This window comes from Rhinolophus sinicus, chromosome 3 (genome assembly GCF_057876585.1).
Source record: "Rhinolophus sinicus isolate RSI-liver-muscle chromosome 3, RSI-T2T, whole genome shotgun sequence".
Classification (NCBI taxonomy): domain Eukaryota; kingdom Metazoa; phylum Chordata; class Mammalia; order Chiroptera; family Rhinolophidae; genus Rhinolophus; species Rhinolophus sinicus.
This window is the reverse complement of record NC_142503.1, coordinates 200,497,760-200,514,331: the sequence shown is the minus strand read 5'-3', so window position 1 is coordinate 200,514,331 and position 16,572 is coordinate 200,497,760. Positions and strand designations below refer to the sequence as shown.

General features: G+C 57.5%; 2 protein-coding genes across 18 annotated transcripts in view; one reads left to right on the top strand and one right to left on the bottom strand.

Moving 5' to 3' along the window:
• Positions 1–107: 107 nt before the first annotated feature.
• Positions 108–12,956, top strand: XRCC3 (X-ray repair cross complementing 3). 2 transcript variants are annotated; one of them, XM_019747179.3, is made up of 10 exons: positions 108–209; positions 728–909; positions 1,310–1,425; positions 1,689–1,856; positions 3,594–3,731; positions 4,043–4,255; positions 8,659–8,813; positions 10,881–11,093; positions 11,189–11,235; positions 11,312–12,956. In XM_019747179.3, exons 4-10 carry the CDS (start codon positions 1,802–1,804, stop codon positions 11,535–11,537), a joined length of 1,047 nt encoding a protein of 348 aa, XP_019602738.2. In that variant the 5' UTR covers positions 108–209; positions 728–909; positions 1,310–1,425; positions 1,689–1,801; the 3' UTR covers positions 11,538–12,956. The 2 variants fall into 2 exon arrangements, with proteins under 2 accessions (XP_019602738.2, XP_074182967.1); XM_074326866.2 differs by lacking the exon at positions 11,189–11,235.
• The window catches only part of KLC1 (kinesin light chain 1), a 56,250-nt gene continuing 49,190 nt past the window's right edge, over positions 9,513–16,572 (bottom strand). For 8 of the 16 annotated variants that reach the window (XM_088797542.1, XM_088797553.1, XM_088797545.1 and 5 more), the window contains 2 exons: positions 10,229–10,301; positions 9,513–9,911 (listed from right to left, as the gene is read on the bottom strand). In XM_088797542.1, the coding sequence (XP_088653668.1) occupies positions 10,254–10,301 (48 nt within the window). In that variant the 3' untranslated portion in view covers positions 9,513–9,911; positions 10,229–10,253. Of the gene's footprint in view, positions 9,912–10,228; positions 10,302–12,896; positions 15,903–16,572 lie in introns of those variants that run through there. The other 8 variants (XM_088797539.1, XM_088797544.1, XM_074326823.2 and 5 more) reach the window with 4 other exon arrangements.

Sequence of the window (16,572 nt, the reverse complement as noted above, 5' to 3'; positions counted from 1 at the left end):
AACCGGAGGGCAATCACCAATCGTCAGTGAGGGCGGGCCCGGGCACGCTCCGCCCCTCTAGGAGCGAGTGAGACTTTGGATTGGCCAGTTCGTCTGCGACGTAGCCACTACTTCCTCTCTGATTGGCCTATCCGGCTCGGGGCGCCTAGCACTCATTGGAAGAGGAGGTTTGAGGGGCGGGACGGCGTGAATAGTGAAGCAAGCGCGAGGTGGGAGAGGTGGCAGTTCGGAGGGGTCGGGGTAGGGGCACGGGGATGTGGGGAGCGGAGGGTGGGGGCTGGGGGAGTGTTGGACACCAGAGTGGCCTTGGGCACAGTGGAAGCCGGGAGAGGGCAAGTGGGGTCCCCCTGCGGGGGCCCGATGGGGGAAGGCGGCGCCGCGGGTCACCGATGCCCCGGGCCCCGGAGGCCCTGAACCGCGATCATCACCCGCGGGCCGGCGGGCAGAGGGACAGCTGGGGCAGAGGTCCTAGCGGGGCCCTGGCAGTGGGAAGGAACCTGGAGCCAGTGCAGCCCGGACTCGTGAGCGGGGTGAGAAGCTCGATCCTCGGGGCTGTCACCCCGCAGGGATTAGAGGCCACCCAGCTTCAGGGCCAGTTTGGTCTATGGCAGTAGTTAAGGGGCGGTGGGGTGAGAGGTGAACCAGGACCCTGTGAAGTTGTGGTGTTTTAGAGGTGGAGACGGCGGGGTCAAGGGTGGTGAGTGACCAGTTCTCTCCTGCCCAGCAGCTGCCTCCCAAGCTGTCGGGACCAATCGGCACTGTAGGCTCTTGTCATCACGACCCTCGCCAGTGCCAGACCAGACCCTGCGAGTGTGAGGGTGCAGGACACCTGGTTCTTGAAGCTTCAAAATAGCCTCATATTGTCCAAGTCCATATAGTATTCTCGACATCGCAAGGAACAGCCCTCAGGTGTGTACCTCCCCTCAGCCAAGACTGGGACTTGCGAGTCAGCAGAGCACTGGGACTTGTGGTGGACAGTCACCCTGGGTTTGGCCCAAGTGGCTGCTGGTCTTGGTCCTCGCATGTCCTGCTGTTTTGGGAGGCCGTGAGGGGATTACCGAGTGGCTTGCAGGAAAGCTCCTGGGAGACCCTGGGCTGAGTTTGCAGCAGCCAGCAGGTTGGGCTCCAGTCCCCCACTGCATTTAGTGCTCAGGCCCCTGGAGGAGGCCACCCACATGGCTGGCTGAGGGCAAGGCCTCGCTGGACACAGGCTGTGTTGTTCTCCATTGAGACAGCTTGGTGATCACCGAGGTTCCGACCCCCTCAGCATCCTGCAAGATTCCAAACTCATTTTTTCCACTCTTTCCAGATTCCCATGGAGACACATTTAAGGGAAATTAAACTGGCGAATGCAAGGGACACTTCATCTGAGTGAGCCCAGCGCACGTGGATCTCCAACTTATACAGCATCCTCACCCAGGACAGGTGGGTCAGGGCAGGGCCAGGACTCGGGCTGGACCTCCTGTTCACTTCTGGCGCTCTCTGCAGGGCACGAAACGGGACAGCCATGTGCTCTGGCAACCAGACTGCAGTAGGTGGGGGCGAGGGGGGGGGGAGCCTTCGAGTGCATCAGTGTGTGGATTGAGTCCACGATTTCTGAGTTACCAAAGGACCGCTCAACAGGAGTGCTGTCTCACACTTAACTCAGTGACACTCCTGGTACTTGACATCTGTCCTCCAACCTCTAGGCTGCCGGTGAACCAGGCCACTGTCACTGCTACACTTGCTGAGGTGACAGCAAGTGCATCAGAATTTGTATCCCTGGGAAGTTCCTCATCTTTGTGGTCAGCACGCTGAAGAGATGGATTTGGATCAACTGGACCTGAATCCCAGAATTATTGCTGCAATTAAGAAAGGTATATTTCTTGGTACTTACTTATATGCAATAGGTGTGTACCTGTGTAGGTGTATATACTTTAAGTAAAACAAGTCACCGAGATCGCCTGTCCCTGTGTCGGTCCCTACTTTGCTCCCTCTTCCCCGAGACAGTCAGTCTTGATTGGTGCACTGATGCTGGACCGTGTGCGGGCTGTTTAGTTGTGTGTGTGTTTAACTGAAAGGACTATTTTAAAGTTAATTTTATTTTCATCCAATTAACATGTGCATATCATCTAAAAGTGAACCGTAACTGCTCGCCATTTGTGAGTCCTTTAGTAATTTTTTGTAATTATATCTGGGTTTCTAGAGAATGTGCTTACGTTGCTGTGTTTAGTGTGTGGGTATCACCAGTTACTCAGATTTCTATACGGGGTGAGGGTTGGCTGCTTGCACCCCACATGTACCCCTACTTCCTCCACCTCTACCCCCACAGTTGGAACACAGTTTGGGTCACGCCAGATGTCAGGGTTGTGAGTGGGGACCTAATGGCCATCTCAGAACCAGAAGGGGTTATGACTGTTTTTTTTCTTGTACCACCTTTGTTTCCCCCCCACCCCAGTTGCCTCCTTTTTCACATGCTGTGTTCTCTGGGTCCTTCTCACTGATTTTTCCCAAATCCTCCAGTCAGTTTGTCAAACAGTGGCTCTTTTCTAAATGCTCAAAGGATGGGACAGCTCACCCATTCTGTTTCCTAGCATGTCCATCCCCAGCTCCCTGTGCGGCTGACGTCCTGGGCCCTTCATCTTCTGTCTCCAGGGCATGTGTCAGGCGTGCTTCCATATTAGGATGCTGGTTGATCCACCTGGGGGTTGGTGCCACAGCGTGTGGCAATGTCTTGCACGGGGCAGAGTCTCAGCCCTGCTCGTCCGCCCTTCCTTAGCAGTTGCTTTTTTCAAAGAGTATGTCAGTAGTTTTGATTTTCCTTTCATCCAGTCTGACCACATTTGTGTTTTAACTGGAACATTCAGGGCATATGTATTTAAGGTAATTCCTGATAAATTTGGGTTTAACTCTCCATTTATGTTAAGCTATTTGTACTGTTTTATTTGTGTGTTGTTTTCTCTTTTTTGCCTTCTGGCCTGGCTGGATATAGTTTTAGCAGACATTTTATTCTTTCTACTAGTTTGAAAGTAATGTTCTTTACCCAAACCCAAACTTAATTTATCGACTCTCCTCCCAAATTACCAGGTCCTCTGGATGTATTAACTGTGTGATCCTCCGTTCCCCCCCCCCCCCCCGCCCCAGGCGGTGCCCATGACGCTGTCACACTCACACGTTCTTTTCTCTGTTAGCCCTGCTGGCCACCCCGCCGTGCCCGCCACCGGCTGGGGCAATGGGTGTCCTTGCTGCACCCCCTCCCTCGTGTGTGTTTCCCACTCACCCCCACCCCGGCTCAGCCTCTAGCTCAGCCTCTAGTGCATCGTGTGCAGGCTTCCTGACAGCTGTCTCCTGGCGTGGGACTGCGTAGCCACCTAGGAGAGGCCGTCTGCCCACCTGGTTCCTCGGTTGCAGCGCAGGGGTGGGCCTCCCCCAGGCCCTTTCCCTCCTTGTCCTGTGGTCATCATCACACAATACCCAGGGGTCAGGGAGCAGATGGATCCAGCCCTGCCCACCGGGTCCCCAGAATTGGAAGACAACGCACCTCTTGTCACTGCTGTGTTGCCTGGCGTTACTGTAGTCTGACCTTGTGCTGTAATTAATTTGTATAATTTCAGCCAAACTGAAATCCATAAAGGAGGTTTTGCATTTTTCTGGACCGGACTTGCAGAGACTGACCGGCCTCCCCAGCCCTGATGTGCAGTGCTTGCTGAGCACAGCCTCCTCACACTTGCGGGGCCGCAGTGTGTTCACAGGTGGGCAACGACAGGTCTGCTCTGCCAGCGCCGCCGGGCGTAGCTGGAGCCCTCGTCCCTGCCAGGAGCTGAGGGCCGTGTGCACAGCCGGCACCGAGGAGGAGCCCGGGCGTGGTGGCCGCACGGGGATGGGGCCGTGCTGGGGGCCCTCGCTCCGTGGGTGGGTTCTGGGAAGGACGAGGCCGAGGGGCGCAGGAAGCAGGGGGAGTTGGCAATCAGGCGGAGCCCAGGCTCCCTGTAGCTAGCGGGGGCCACGGCCCCCTCCTCGCCCTCGGGCCCTGCCCACCTGCCTGACGCCCCGCCCTCCCCAGCCCTCGACCTGCACCGGCTGGAGGACAGCTTCCCCGCGCAGCACCAGCGCCTGAGCCTGGGCTGCCCGGTGCTGGACGGGCTCCTCCGCGGCGGCCTGCCCCTCGACGGCATCACCGAGCTGGCGGGACGCAGCTCGGCCGGGAAGACCCAGCTGGCGCTGCAGCTCTGCCTGGCGGTGCAGTTCCCACGGCAGCACGGAGGCCTGGAGGCCGGTGAGTAGCTGCCGGGTTGGCGGCGGGCAGGGGTCAGCTCTGTTCTTGGCTGTGTTCCATCAGGGTTGGGACCAACGGTCGGTTCCTACAGTTCACGTCCCCTCCTTCACACCGCTTAGGGGTTCCTTCGGGAGTGGGGGGACCTCTAGGAGCCGCGCCCTGCTGGCCAGCCCCTGCCCCCATGCGGACCTGGAGGTGGTCCCTGGGGCTGTGGGGCTGACATGCGTTCACACAGCACCAGCTTGCAAGCCGTTTGGCCCAGAGCCAGGTGTGCAGGGCGACAGCTCTTCACTTCTAACTGTTGGGCAGGTGAGGTCCGAGGGCAGTGGTGCCAGCTGGTGTGTGTGACATGAGACCTGCTGGGCCTGGCATTACAGGGGGTTTTCAAGGCTGCCTATTTGGGTGCCCAAGCGTCAGAAATTCAAGTTGTTTTTATAGAATATGAGAATATTAGAGTGAACGTGTTTCCTGGGACCTCCCGGCTCTGATAAGTCAGCAGTGCACCGTGTGACTCCTGAGTGGCTTCTGAGTTGCATGCGACTCGGGATGGCAGCACTTTGCCACTGCCGCACCTTTGAGCCCATCTGTTACCTCACTTCCCAGACGGGGCCCTGGAGCCAGAGCTGGCACCTGCAGGGGTTGGGGACAGAGCCAGGGGCAGATCTGGACCCACCTTCTGAGGCCAGGCCCCCTCCTCACCCTGTTGCCATCTGTCGCTGAACCTCAGCAAGTCCCTGTCACAGCTGGGATCCCGACAGGGTTGGGAATCCCACCTGTTCCCCTTTGATCGCAGTTAGCTCTGCAGAGCAGGGACCGAGCCTGACAGCCACACTGGCCATGTGGGTTCAGTGCAGGGGTCTCCTGACCAAGTGTGGGGGTGCTCATGCCAGAGGCAGGTGTTGTTGCGTCATCCCCTGTCCCTGCATCTCTGGGAAGCATGTGGCCGAGGAGGCGCCCTCTGCAGCACTGTCAGACTGTCTGGTGCCCAAGTAGATGGCCTTGACCTTGAGAGTGGAGGTCGTCACTTCACCCGCATAAGAGCTGCCGTGAGACGAGACTCGAGTGCTCAGAACGGGTGGGGGCCACCTCGCTCCCCAGTGCCCTTGGCGCCAGTCTGTGGGCACATCGGCTCTTGGCTGCGACTCAGGCTGAGGTCCTGCCCGTCTGCCTTCTCAGGCAGCTGGGCGGGCTGGGGGCTGTGCCAGGTGGGCTGGGTGGAGCAGGGGTCGGGGGGCAGGTGGGCAGAGCTCAGGCTCAGCCGTCAGGTCGCAATCCTGAGTCTCTCCTGAGCCTGGTCACCTTCCTCCACAATGACTCCTGATGTTTCAGCCCAGTGGGGTCCCCGGGGACCCGTTTTCTCCTGCCAGTTACCTGTTGGCATCTGTTCACGCTGGGTCCAAGCCCGGGACTGTGTCTGTACTCAGTGTGTGCCTAGCACACAGTGGGTGCTTTCCGACTCCCGTGGTTGCTGCTCCTGCTTGGGACCAGGCCAGCTCACATGGCCTGGACCCTCCCCAGGGTCCCTCCTGTGTCCCTCATTCCAGGACACGACAGGCCCGCCACATACCCTGACTGCCCACGCTCTCAACCCCCAGCCTGACATGGTCCTGCCACAAGGAGGCCGCCTCATCCACTGCTGGTCTGGGCAGGGAGGTCTCTCACCCCCTCCTCTGCCACTGTACCATCCAGGGTCTCTTCTCTTGGTGACAGTCACATGATCTTGGGTGGATTACTCGTGACCCCTGCAGGGGACTGGAATCCACTAGGGGTCTGAGGCCCATGCTCCCAGCTGCACCGGTCTCCATGGAGCCTCCCAGGTCCGCCAGACATGGGCAAGGACCCCAGCACTGGGAGCCGGTGGACTTGAAGCTAAGGAGCTGAGCTCCCAGGTGACAGTGAGTTTCTGGGGACATGGATCGGAGGCAGGAAGAAGAACCAGCAGGATGGGCCACTGCTGGCAGGTGCGGAGGTCAGTGTCAGGCTGACCAGTACCCATTTCCGGAGAGGCAGGTGTCAGGAAAGGAGACGGACACATGAGCATCCCAGTGGCAGAGGGGAAAAGGAGACAGCCTGGCAGGACGTCTCCATGAAGAGGGGAGGCCCCACGGCTACTGTGACCACATTAAACCACGTTTCCCCAAATCAAACCTGAAAGCCCTGATTTTGAAAAGAATGGCAAAGAGGTCTGGAGTTATTACAAATCCTGTGTTTAAGAAAACGTGGAGCCCCTGTCTGCCCAGCCTGCTGCCCTCGGCTGGGGTCTCCTTACAGGCCACCTCCCCGCCAGCTTGGTGAAGCCACTTTGGCCGCTCTGGTGGGTGGGGACAGCTCTCCCAACAAAACATGCCCAGATGGGCAAAGGAGCTTGGGGACCCACGCACATGCAGTTGCCCTCTCTCCTGGACCGTGGAGGACGTGGTCACTCCCAGCTGCCCAGGGACTGACGTGGGCCTCCTGACGGGTTCGGCACTGCCCCCAGGAATGATCTGGAACGTGCCGAGGAAGGCTAAGGAGGTGGACTTGCTACTCACAGAGTCAGACTGGGATGCCTTTGCTATCTTGTTTGAAATTCTATGTTTGAAATTCTGTGGGAACAAAATTAAAAGTTACGCATGCCCTCACAAACAGTGCACACACGGTGTGTGCACCATGTGTGTCCATCTGCCCAGGCCTGTGCCATGCGTGGCGCAGTGATGGCTGGGAAGGTCAGCTGTGGGCCTGGAACCCTGGTGGGGCACAGCCAGTGTCCAGCCAGCTCACCGGCCTGGTTTTTCTTTTATAATTGGGACATAATTCACATACATAAAATTTGCTCTTAATGTGTGGAATTCCGGGTGGTTTAGTGCATTCAGCAAGTTGTGCACCCATCACCACTATTTAATTCCAGAGACCCTGTTCCCTGTCATGTCATTCCCAGTTCTCACCACACCTCTCAGTGTGGACTAGCCTGTTTTGGACATTTCTCAGGAATGGAATCAGACGTGTGGCCTCTGTGTCTGGCTCCTTTCACTCTGCACCATGTCATGGGCCTGGCTCATCCATGTGGGTACCTGTCAGTGCCTCGTTCCCTCAGGGCTGAGTGACACCCTGCTGTGTGTCCACTGGACTTTGGGTTGTCTGCCTCTTTTGGCTTTTGTGAGCAGTGCTGCTGTGAGCGTGGGTGTGCCCGGCTTCCGGGGACGTTGGGCTCCTTTCCCCTGGCTGGGCGCTCCGGAGTGGGGCTGCTGGGTCACATGGTCACTGCATGTTTAACTTTCTGAGGACTTGCCAGGCTGTTTTAAGCAGCAGCTGCACCACTTTACATTCCCACCAACAGGGTTCCAGTTTCTCCACGTCCTCGCCAACACCTGTCTTTTTGATGACAGCCGTCCTAGTGGGTGTGACGTGGTCTCGCTGTGGCTTTGATTTGCTGTCCCCTAATGACTAATGACAGTGGCATCTTTTCATGAGCCTGTTGGTCATCTGTGTATCTTCTTTGGAGAAATGTCTATTCAGATCTTTTGCCCATTTTAAGATTGGGGTTGTCTTTTTGTGGTTGAGTTGTAAGGGTTCTTTATATAATAAGGATACTAGAATCTTGTCAGATAGGTGATTGGCAGCATTTTCTTTCCATAGGTTGTTTTCATTTTCTTGATGGTGTCTTTTGAAGCACAAAATTTTTGTTTGATGAAGTCCAGTTTATCCATTTTTCTTACTTGTGCCTTTTGTGTCGTATCTAAGAATCCATTGCCTAACCCCAGGTCATGAAGAGTTACCCATGTTGTCTTCTGAGTTTTACAGTCTGTGCTCTCACATTTGACCCATTTGGTTTAGTTTCTGTGTATGGTGTGAGGTAAGGGCCTAACTTCGTTTTGTTGCACGTGCTTATTTAGTGGTCCCAGTACCACGTGTTAAAGACTCCTTTCCCCATTGGATTGTCCTGGGACCTTTGTTGACAATCAGTTGCCGTAACATTTGGGCTTATTTAGGGTGGTCGCTGGTCGTTGGCTGCAGGACCCCAGGCGGTGTGCTGGCCTGGTGTTCAGGCTCCTTGTGGCGTGTTGCCCGTTACCTGTTTACTTGCTGTTCCAATCGCAGCAAAGACAGAGTTCTCACCATGGAGCCGGGATCATAGCAGGAGCCCTGAAAGTGGATCCAGAAAACATGTGCCCAGTGGAGCTTTTAGGGCATCTCCCTGCATCCAAAAGCCCGTGGGCCCCGATAATCCACTCACTGCCACTCAAGACGGCCTGGGGGCAGACTCACGGGGTGACGTCCTGTCAGTGAGGTGCCTGTGGGTAGGAGACCAGCACCCGCCTGCCTCCCTCCTGGACCCGAAGGGAAGCCCCTGGAGGGCAGAGGTGCAGGGCTGTGTGGCGGCCGTAGGCCGGTTTCCCCGTGCTCACCGGCACCTCGCTCCCCAGGGGCCGTGTACATCTGCACCGAGGATGCCTTCCCCAGCAAGCGTCTGCAGCAGCTCATCGCCCAGCAGCAGAGCCTGCGGACGGATGTCCCGGGGGAGGTGGTCCAGAAGATCAAGTTTGGAAACCACGTCTTCATCGAGCACGCAGCCGACGTGGTGAGTGTGCAGTAGGTGGGGCCCCACGTGATCCCGGTCAGTCACCAGTGCCAGTGACGCTGTGATGGACGTGCATCAGATAAACATGGTTCGTTACCTGAAGTTCAGGTTGAACTGGGCGTCCTGGACCGTACCCGTGAGGAGTGGGGAAGGGCGGGCACCTGACATGGGTGAGCCCTTCAGTCCCCTGGAAATTGGGGTAAGCACCTCCTGCCCACCTGGCCACCATGAGGCGACAAGAACAGGACCCGCCGTCCTGACAGGAGGACTCTGTGTTGGGTTTTACTTCTGCCTCTGGACAGGGAAGCCCCTTATTGGGGCACAAGGGGCCCCCCCACCTGGCCAGGGCCTACCGGGCACCAGCCTGGACAAGCTCCCTCAGATCGCTCACCACTGCCTGGTTCATCGCTGGGGTGACACCACATCTGGAAGTGACCAAGTCATGTGTTCTGTCCCCAGGGGCTGGGGCTGCTGGGGAACTGGGCAGGCCAGGCAGGCAGGGGAAGCGGAGACCCGGTCAGATTCTTAACTTAGATCACGGTTTGGTGGAGGGATGAGCGATGAATGGAAGGGACTCAGAAGTAAAGGTGGGAAGTTGAGCAGAAGCCAGTGCGGCAAAAATAAGTTCAGGCAGGCTCTCTCCAGCGACCTGGCTCCCCGGGCTTAAGAATTGTTCTAAAAAGAACTTCCAGTGAAGAATAAGGCGTATAAACTTTAATATTTAAAAAATTTACAATAAAATACATTATCACACACAGCCCCGGAATAAACGGCACGTGGGGTGGCAGCTAGAGGCCTTTCCCATGTAGGTTCAGGACACACGTGGCCTCGGGTTTCCCGGGGCAGTGGCTGTACCTGCCCTGCCACCCTTAGGGGCCGAGCTGGCCGTGGCTTTGTGAGCACTACGTCCTGCTGAGCAGTGTGGTTGTTAGTGTGACAGAGTTCCAGGGCATGGGGACGCGGGGACGCGGGAGATTAGTGCTGCAGGCCGCAGCCCAGGGCCCTCCAGCCTCAGTGACTGTGCTCTGGCTGTCACAGGGCGGGCTCTGGCCTCCATGAGCAGCGTCGTCCTGGGGCTTCCAGGCCGGCTCAGCTTCACTGCAAGAGAAAGCGGTGGGTCAGGGCCAGGCATTTCTCGGTCTTGTTCTGGAACCAGCTCCGGGGTGGGGGTGGGGGTGGGGGTGGGGGTGGGGGTGGGAGCCCTCTTGCCTGGTGTCTGCCGAGACGGCGGTCGGCTTGCTGCCTCCACGGAGGCCAGGGCCCTGCTAGGGGGCTTCTGAGGGCGGGGTCTCCAGACGAGGCCCCTCTTGGAGTCCTGGCCATGAAGCATGCAGGCATGGCCAACGCCTGTCCCCCCCCCGCCCCCACTCCCGGTGCCCTGGTGTTGCTGTGCCGGGAAGGGGTGCAGGACTCACATTCATGTTAGCGTCTTCTAGGCCACTACTGCTGCTGTCGTTTTCCACAAAGAGAGGCTCCACTGGGGACAACCTGGAGATTGAAGCACAGAACTCACTTTCACTTCAGAACGAGGACCCGCTTGACAGCTCTTAATGGTTCTGGTGGGATGGCCAGCGTTTGGCCACCCGGCACCAGGCCTGAGAGCCCAGGCCAGCAGTCCCAGGGGCAGGCCTGAGGGCGCCTGCCGTCCCAGAGCCCAGCCAGGGCTGTTTGGGACACAGGGCTCAGGGCCTGAGGATGCGCAGGGCTGGCTCAGGAGCCACCTGCAACCCCACCCCCGGTCCCCGCCTGCTGTCCACTGCTCGGTATTCGGCCAGGACACAGCCCAGGGGCCTCCAGGTTCAGGGCAACACTAGGTGCAGGACACCTGCACCCCCCACCCCTGGCCCCCAGCCCTGCTACCTGCTTCCTGCCTCTGCCTGACAAGGGTGCCATCCCAGTTACCATGGCAGTGACAGGCTGGCCTTGGCCTGGCCGCGTGGCCAGGTCCAGGTGGTCACCCAGGCGTGAGGCCATGGAAAGAGAGAGGCCAGGTCACTGTGATGGCCCCAAAGGCAGAGGGGGATGCAGGTTGCATGGGCAGTGACGGCCACCTCCCTCGGCCCCCAGGACACCCTACTGGCGTGTGTGAGCAAGAAAGTGCCAGTGCTGCTGTCCCGGGGAATGGCCCGCCTGCTGGTCATCGACTCGGTGGCAGCCCCATTTCGCTGTGAGTCTGACACGCCAGCCTCGGCGCCCAGGGCCCGGCGTCTACAGGCGCTGGGGGCTGCACTGCGCCAGCTGAGTGCCACCTACCAGAGCCCTGTGCTGTGCGTCAACCAGGTAGGCACCCTCCCCACCCCCCATGCTGATTCCGGGGAAGACACTTGGGGAGTGGGCGGCAGCCCCCGCAGCTGACCCTGGTCTGGCCCTTCCAGGTGACAGAGGCTGTGGAGGAGCAGGGCGCGGTGCCTGGGCCACCAGGGTGAGCAGGCCCCTGGGAAGGGGGTTGGGGGTGGTGTGGCCACAGTTCTGAGTGACCAGCCTGTTTCCTGCCTCAGGGCCCGGGAGGAGCGGCTGTCTCCGGCCCTTGGAATCGCCTGGTCCAACCAGCTGTTCATGAGGCTGATGGCTGACCGGCACCGCCCTGAGGACGCCATCGCCATGCAGAGCCACCCCACCCGCACCCTGAGCGTGGTCTTCGCCCCTCACCTGCCCCCCTCATCCTGTTCCTACACAGTCACTGCCGAGGGCGTGCAAGGGACACCTGGGACCCAGTCCTGCTGATGCAACAGTGGCAGGACTACAGCCAGGTCCTGAGAAAGCTTCTCCGGCTAACTCCACGGTGCAGGCGACCGAGGCATTCGGCTCAGCCATTGCTGGGTTACGATCTCCTCGAGGGTGTCAGCTCTACATTCTCATCGCGGGAAGATAGTGAGCATAGAGGACCCGCCTTCCTCGCCACTGGGTCCTGGCACCCAGCTTTTAGAGCAGAGCACTTGTCCCCCACGGCTGCACTGGTCCCTGCGAGGTGTCTACAGTGGTCTCCTGGAAGCCCTGGCCCCATAAGGAGCAGCCTTCTGCCTCCTGTCCACATCAGCTCCCACCAGGATAGGGGCCAACAGTTTCTCTGGCACCTGGGGCTCTGCCCAACGGGGTCTCCACCATGCCCCCGATGGGCTGCTGCCCTTCCTGCAGGCTGTGCCCTTCCCCACTGTCTGGGGCCATGGTCACGTGAGTCCCTCACTGGCCTCACCCCCTTGTTGGGGTGTCGGCCACAGGAAGGGTTACTTTTGCGTGCCTCTGCCACCTGCCACCGCTGGGCAAAGGTGCAGACAGCGGGCACCGGCTTGTGAAAGGTGGCCCATCTGCTCGGAAAACCAGTTTGGGGCTAAGAGAGGGCAGCGTCCCAGCAGGTCCTCGGTGCCTCCCCAAGCCTGGCCTCAGGGCAGGACCTCAGCCCTGGCCTGGTGGGGCATCCACCCTGGCAGGGACACCTGCACAGACCCAGCTCCTCACTGCGGCCCGTGGGGGCCTTCCCTCCAGATGAAAGCGGGACCCCCGTCAGCACAGGGGCCTGCTGTATCTGGGTACAAACCAGAATCTGACCACTGGGTCGTGAAGACACGAGGTCCAGCGGTCACTGGGGCCGTGACTGCCCAGCCCAGAGGATGTGGCCTGTGCGTGGGCAGAGCTGAGTGGGGGTGCCTCCCAGGCTGCCGGGCACAGCATAGGCCTTGGGTAAATGTGCTGTGGGGGCACAGCTGTGGCCCCTGCACCCTTTCAGTGGCAATTTGCTCTGGGCCAGGCACTGTCCTAAGTCATGAATCCGGGGAGATGGTTCCTGTTGCTGTCCTTGCTCAGGGAAACTGAGGCACAGACGAGTTGAGTGACTTGGCCATCCTACAGCTCCGTGGCACACACCACAACCCCTGGGCCGGTGCCAGCACTGGGAGAGGGGCTCTAAGTCCCTGTAACTAGACTGACACTTCTGTTTGGACATTTTTCTAGAGCGGGATGACCCATTTATAACTTTCCTCACATTTTCAAAGTAGTCTGTGACCCTTGAAAAAGAATAGTTGGTGAACTAGGCAAGTCCTTTCAGGACTGGGGTTTTACAAAGAGCCTTTGCAGAAGTGCAGGCACTTCACACGAGAAAATAAAACACTTTATTTTTGTCATTAAATATAAACAATTCCAATGGTTTCCTAGTGAAGTCACATGAATGACGACGAAAGAACTATAGGTCTAAGGCAGAATGGACCATAAGCCACGCCGCACACCTGCCCGTCAGCTGACAGAATGCACAGGTCCTGGGGTGCCCACCCACCGGACAGATCTGAACACCGACAGTCCCTAAGGAGCCTGCACCTGTCACTATGCACCCCCCATCTCAGAAACCCTCACCCCTACCCCCACTGAGCATTTGTTCTACACTGTAGAAACCACTGGTGCTCCCCAGTAATGTTGGGGAATGAATTCAAAACGCTGTTATCAGCCCAGTGACGTGGATGATGATGTCTGCCCAGCCAGACTCGCTTTGCTGACCTGAGCTCGCCTTTGGTGGGCGCTACCGTGTGCCGCTTTACAGTACTCAAATCTGATCGTACAGTGCACTGCTCAAAAGTAGAAACATTAGAAGTTAGCCTCGTGTGGAACTGCCTGTAAGGCTGACAATGAGACCTGTACTATTATAAACTATCCTTAGCAATATTTGATTGTACTACCAACACTGAATTTCTAATTACATGACATTCCTAGCAGCTTTCTGACCCAACAGACAGGATTTTTTAAAATTCCAGAATATAACTGAATTGCTCCAATATTGTAAACAAAGCACAAGCGACAGAAACCGCCCCCTCCCATCCCTCTCTGCCTTGGGGAGGCCCGGAGAGGGGTCAGAAGGCCTGCTCCTCCAGGACCTCTGCCCTCAGACTCCATTGAGACACTCATGGAAGTGGGCCCAGCAGACACACAGCTGTAGCCACTTCCTGTCTGTCCCCTCTGGGGGACTCAACTATGTGGAAGCGAGGGCTAGCACTCTTAGGCTCCCCTCACCGGGAGAAGACATTGAAGGGTGGCTGAGCCCACTGCTGCTCTCCTTGAGAAAGAATTCAGGCTGCCAGACTGGAAGTGGGTTACAACCTGGTTCTTCCCTACTGTGCGACAAGTTCACAAATCAGGAATCGCAGACCCTGGTGGCTCCCCCAGGCATGAACGGTGCTGCACCTGGTCTCAGGAGGCCCCCTCGCCACTTACCCATTTTCTGCACAACCTGCAAAGCCACGACGACCCTCAGAGGGAAATGGCCAATGGGCTGCAAGCCAGCTCAGGTTGGAAAAAGGCCCCTGCAAAGATGGTCTGCTTCCAGCAACTCGGAGCTTAGAATTAAATTCTGTTCTGAGCCCATGTTTATTCTTCCTAAGTGGCCTTGGCGCTCCAGAGGGAACTGTCACTGGGGGCACTGAGTGGGTTTTAAATGTACGGTGTCAGTTCTGTGGCTGGGGACTGCGAGGAGGAAGCAGACAGCTCCGGTCCCTCTCCTGATTGACACACTGCACTGGGGCAACGCCACGTGTGAACCCGAAGTGTGAGTCTCAAAGAGCCAGTGTCTACGCATGGCTCTGCTCTTTTTTCTGTGGTTTTGCACAACCCATCGGATTGTTTAAACACGTCCAGAGAGCATTTAGAAAACAAGTGCTCATGTATGAGAACCTGCAAAACCTAAGTGCATTGGGAGCCCAAACAGAGCCCAGCCGGAGGGGCCAGGCTGCAGGGGCCGGCCAGCCCACGGGCACAACCCCGGGCTAGAGTGACATCTGGGGGCAAAAGTGCATTTTCACCAACAAGCAGCCTGTGCCACGAGGTAATATTTAAATTACAGGAAACTTAAAGAGAATTTGAAGTCCAGCCTTGCTGGGACAAAACCCCAGGGCTGCTGCCTCCAGCCCCAAGTCCACGCTCAGGCTGAAGGGTACGTAGAACCAGGGCACCCCTGGAATGAGCCCCCCAGTAAATCTGTAGCGAGTCACCCAGAGGGCCCCCACAGTGGAAACCCCCAGAGAACCAGCAGTGAGTCCCAGCAGAATCCCCCAGAATCCCCCGCCCCCATACCGTGAACACCCGTCAGGCACCAGGGAGCCCCTTGAGCAGTTTCCCCAGCCCAGGGCTGAGCACGAGGGAAAGGTCACTAGAAATAAACAAATACTAGGGCCTTTGCTGATACCACGTGCATCGCTGCATCAAAATAAACATAGAGCCTAACAGCATTTCCCAAGGCCGCTCAGTTTTTCCCACCGAATCTAAAAGATGCCTCTTCAGCTCATCAGTGTGGAAGGACGTGCCCTGGAACAGTTGTCTGGAACTACTGTCCTGTCTTGTTTAGTGTCTTCTGACCCTACAGGTGAGGCCTATGCCCCCTTCAGGGATAATGCCTCAGGGTTGATTTGAAAATGTTCCCATAACAATCCACCCTGTTACCTAACTCCACAACAAATGCTTTTCAATGAAAACATGCACCTCTACCTACAGGGCCAGGAGATAACAGGCTCCAGGGGTGGCCGTGGGCGCCCGGAAGTGTCCAGCAGGACGGGTCTGGAGTGGGACCCAGGAGCAGTGTGCAGAGGGAGTGGAGGCCACCAGCAACTTATTCCCTTGTCCTATTTCTCATCACTTTTTTCCTCTAAATTCCAGGTGCCAACCACTGCCGCGGCTCATGAGATACTGCTCTCAAGGGATGTAGCTTAAGGTTCCAGATTCTTAATTTACAGCTTATTAAGTATTGTATTACAAATACTAAAATTTAAAACAGATCTGGTGTCGTGGCAAAAAGTACATGTGTCCGTGACCAGCGGCCGGTTCCGAGCGTGCTGAGGCCAGCTGCCAGGTCACGTCTGCCCTGGAGACCCTGGGGCCACCGCGCCTGCCGGGTCTCACGGTTGTGCTTCGGCCGCTCTCAGCCACTAGGAAACAGAACTCGGGGAGAACCTCCTGTGGGTGGTGGAGGCCACTAGCTAGAAAAGGAAGCGAGCGGAGGGGCCTGGCGAGCCGTGAGGGCCTCGGGTTTATCTAGCTCGGCCTCGGCCCGCAGGGGGCCAGGTCAGTGTGGCTGGCACTCAGAGCTCTGGAGTCTGCTAGACAATTATCTCGTTCCTGCATGAAAAAAACAAATGGAAAAATTATACTTCACCAGTACTTTGAATGACCCCCACTTCAAGTGGTCTCAGCTCTAACAATAAAGCTGCACGGCTCTAAGGCAGCACAGAGTGAGTCCTGGCGCTCAAATGGGCAGGAGCAAACCCCAGGAAAGGGGAATGAGAAGACAGGTCCTTGCAGGCCCTTTAAACAAAGCACCTTCTTTTCCTGTCATGACCAGGAGCGCTTAAAACAGCCTCCTGTCAACGCCTTGCAGCTTCTCACCAAAGGCCTGGTGAGAAGCACCCGGGGAACAGCCACCCCCGCGGGTGCTGGGGTGATGCGGGGTCAGCGTATCTGCCAGGCCAGTTACTGTTGGTGAACGTCAGTGTGTCGGCTAGACTGGGAAAGCTGCTGGCTCAACAGGTGAGGTGACCAGGAAGTCTGGTCCCAAGCAGACGAGTGGTAACTGCTAAGGCACAAAAAGTTCTCTTTTGTGTGAGTTCAGGCTGCCTGGTCTGCTCGGCGCACTTGAGGAACAGGGCCCAGCCGTACCCCACGGACACACGAGACATTTAAAAGAAACGGAAAATAAGCAGGCACTTTTTGATGTTGAACAGGCCCACCAGTGTTAAGGTGACCTGTCCATGCGAGACTCGCACAGCTGACAGCATGATCAAGGCTGCGG

Excerpts from the sequence above, each read along its gene's own strand:
- XRCC3 (XM_019747179.3), top strand. The coding sequence starts at position 1,802 with ATGGATTTGGATCAACTGGACCTGAATCCCAGAATTATTGCTGCAATT. Across the intron at positions 8,814-10,880 it reads TCGAGCACGCAGCCGACGTG|GACACCCTACTGGCGTGTGT; the intron begins GTGAGTGTGCAG and ends CTCGGCCCCCAG. Across the intron at positions 11,236-11,311 it reads GCGGTGCCTGGGCCACCAGG|GGCCCGGGAGGAGCGGCTGT; the intron begins GTGAGCAGGCCC and ends TTCCTGCCTCAG.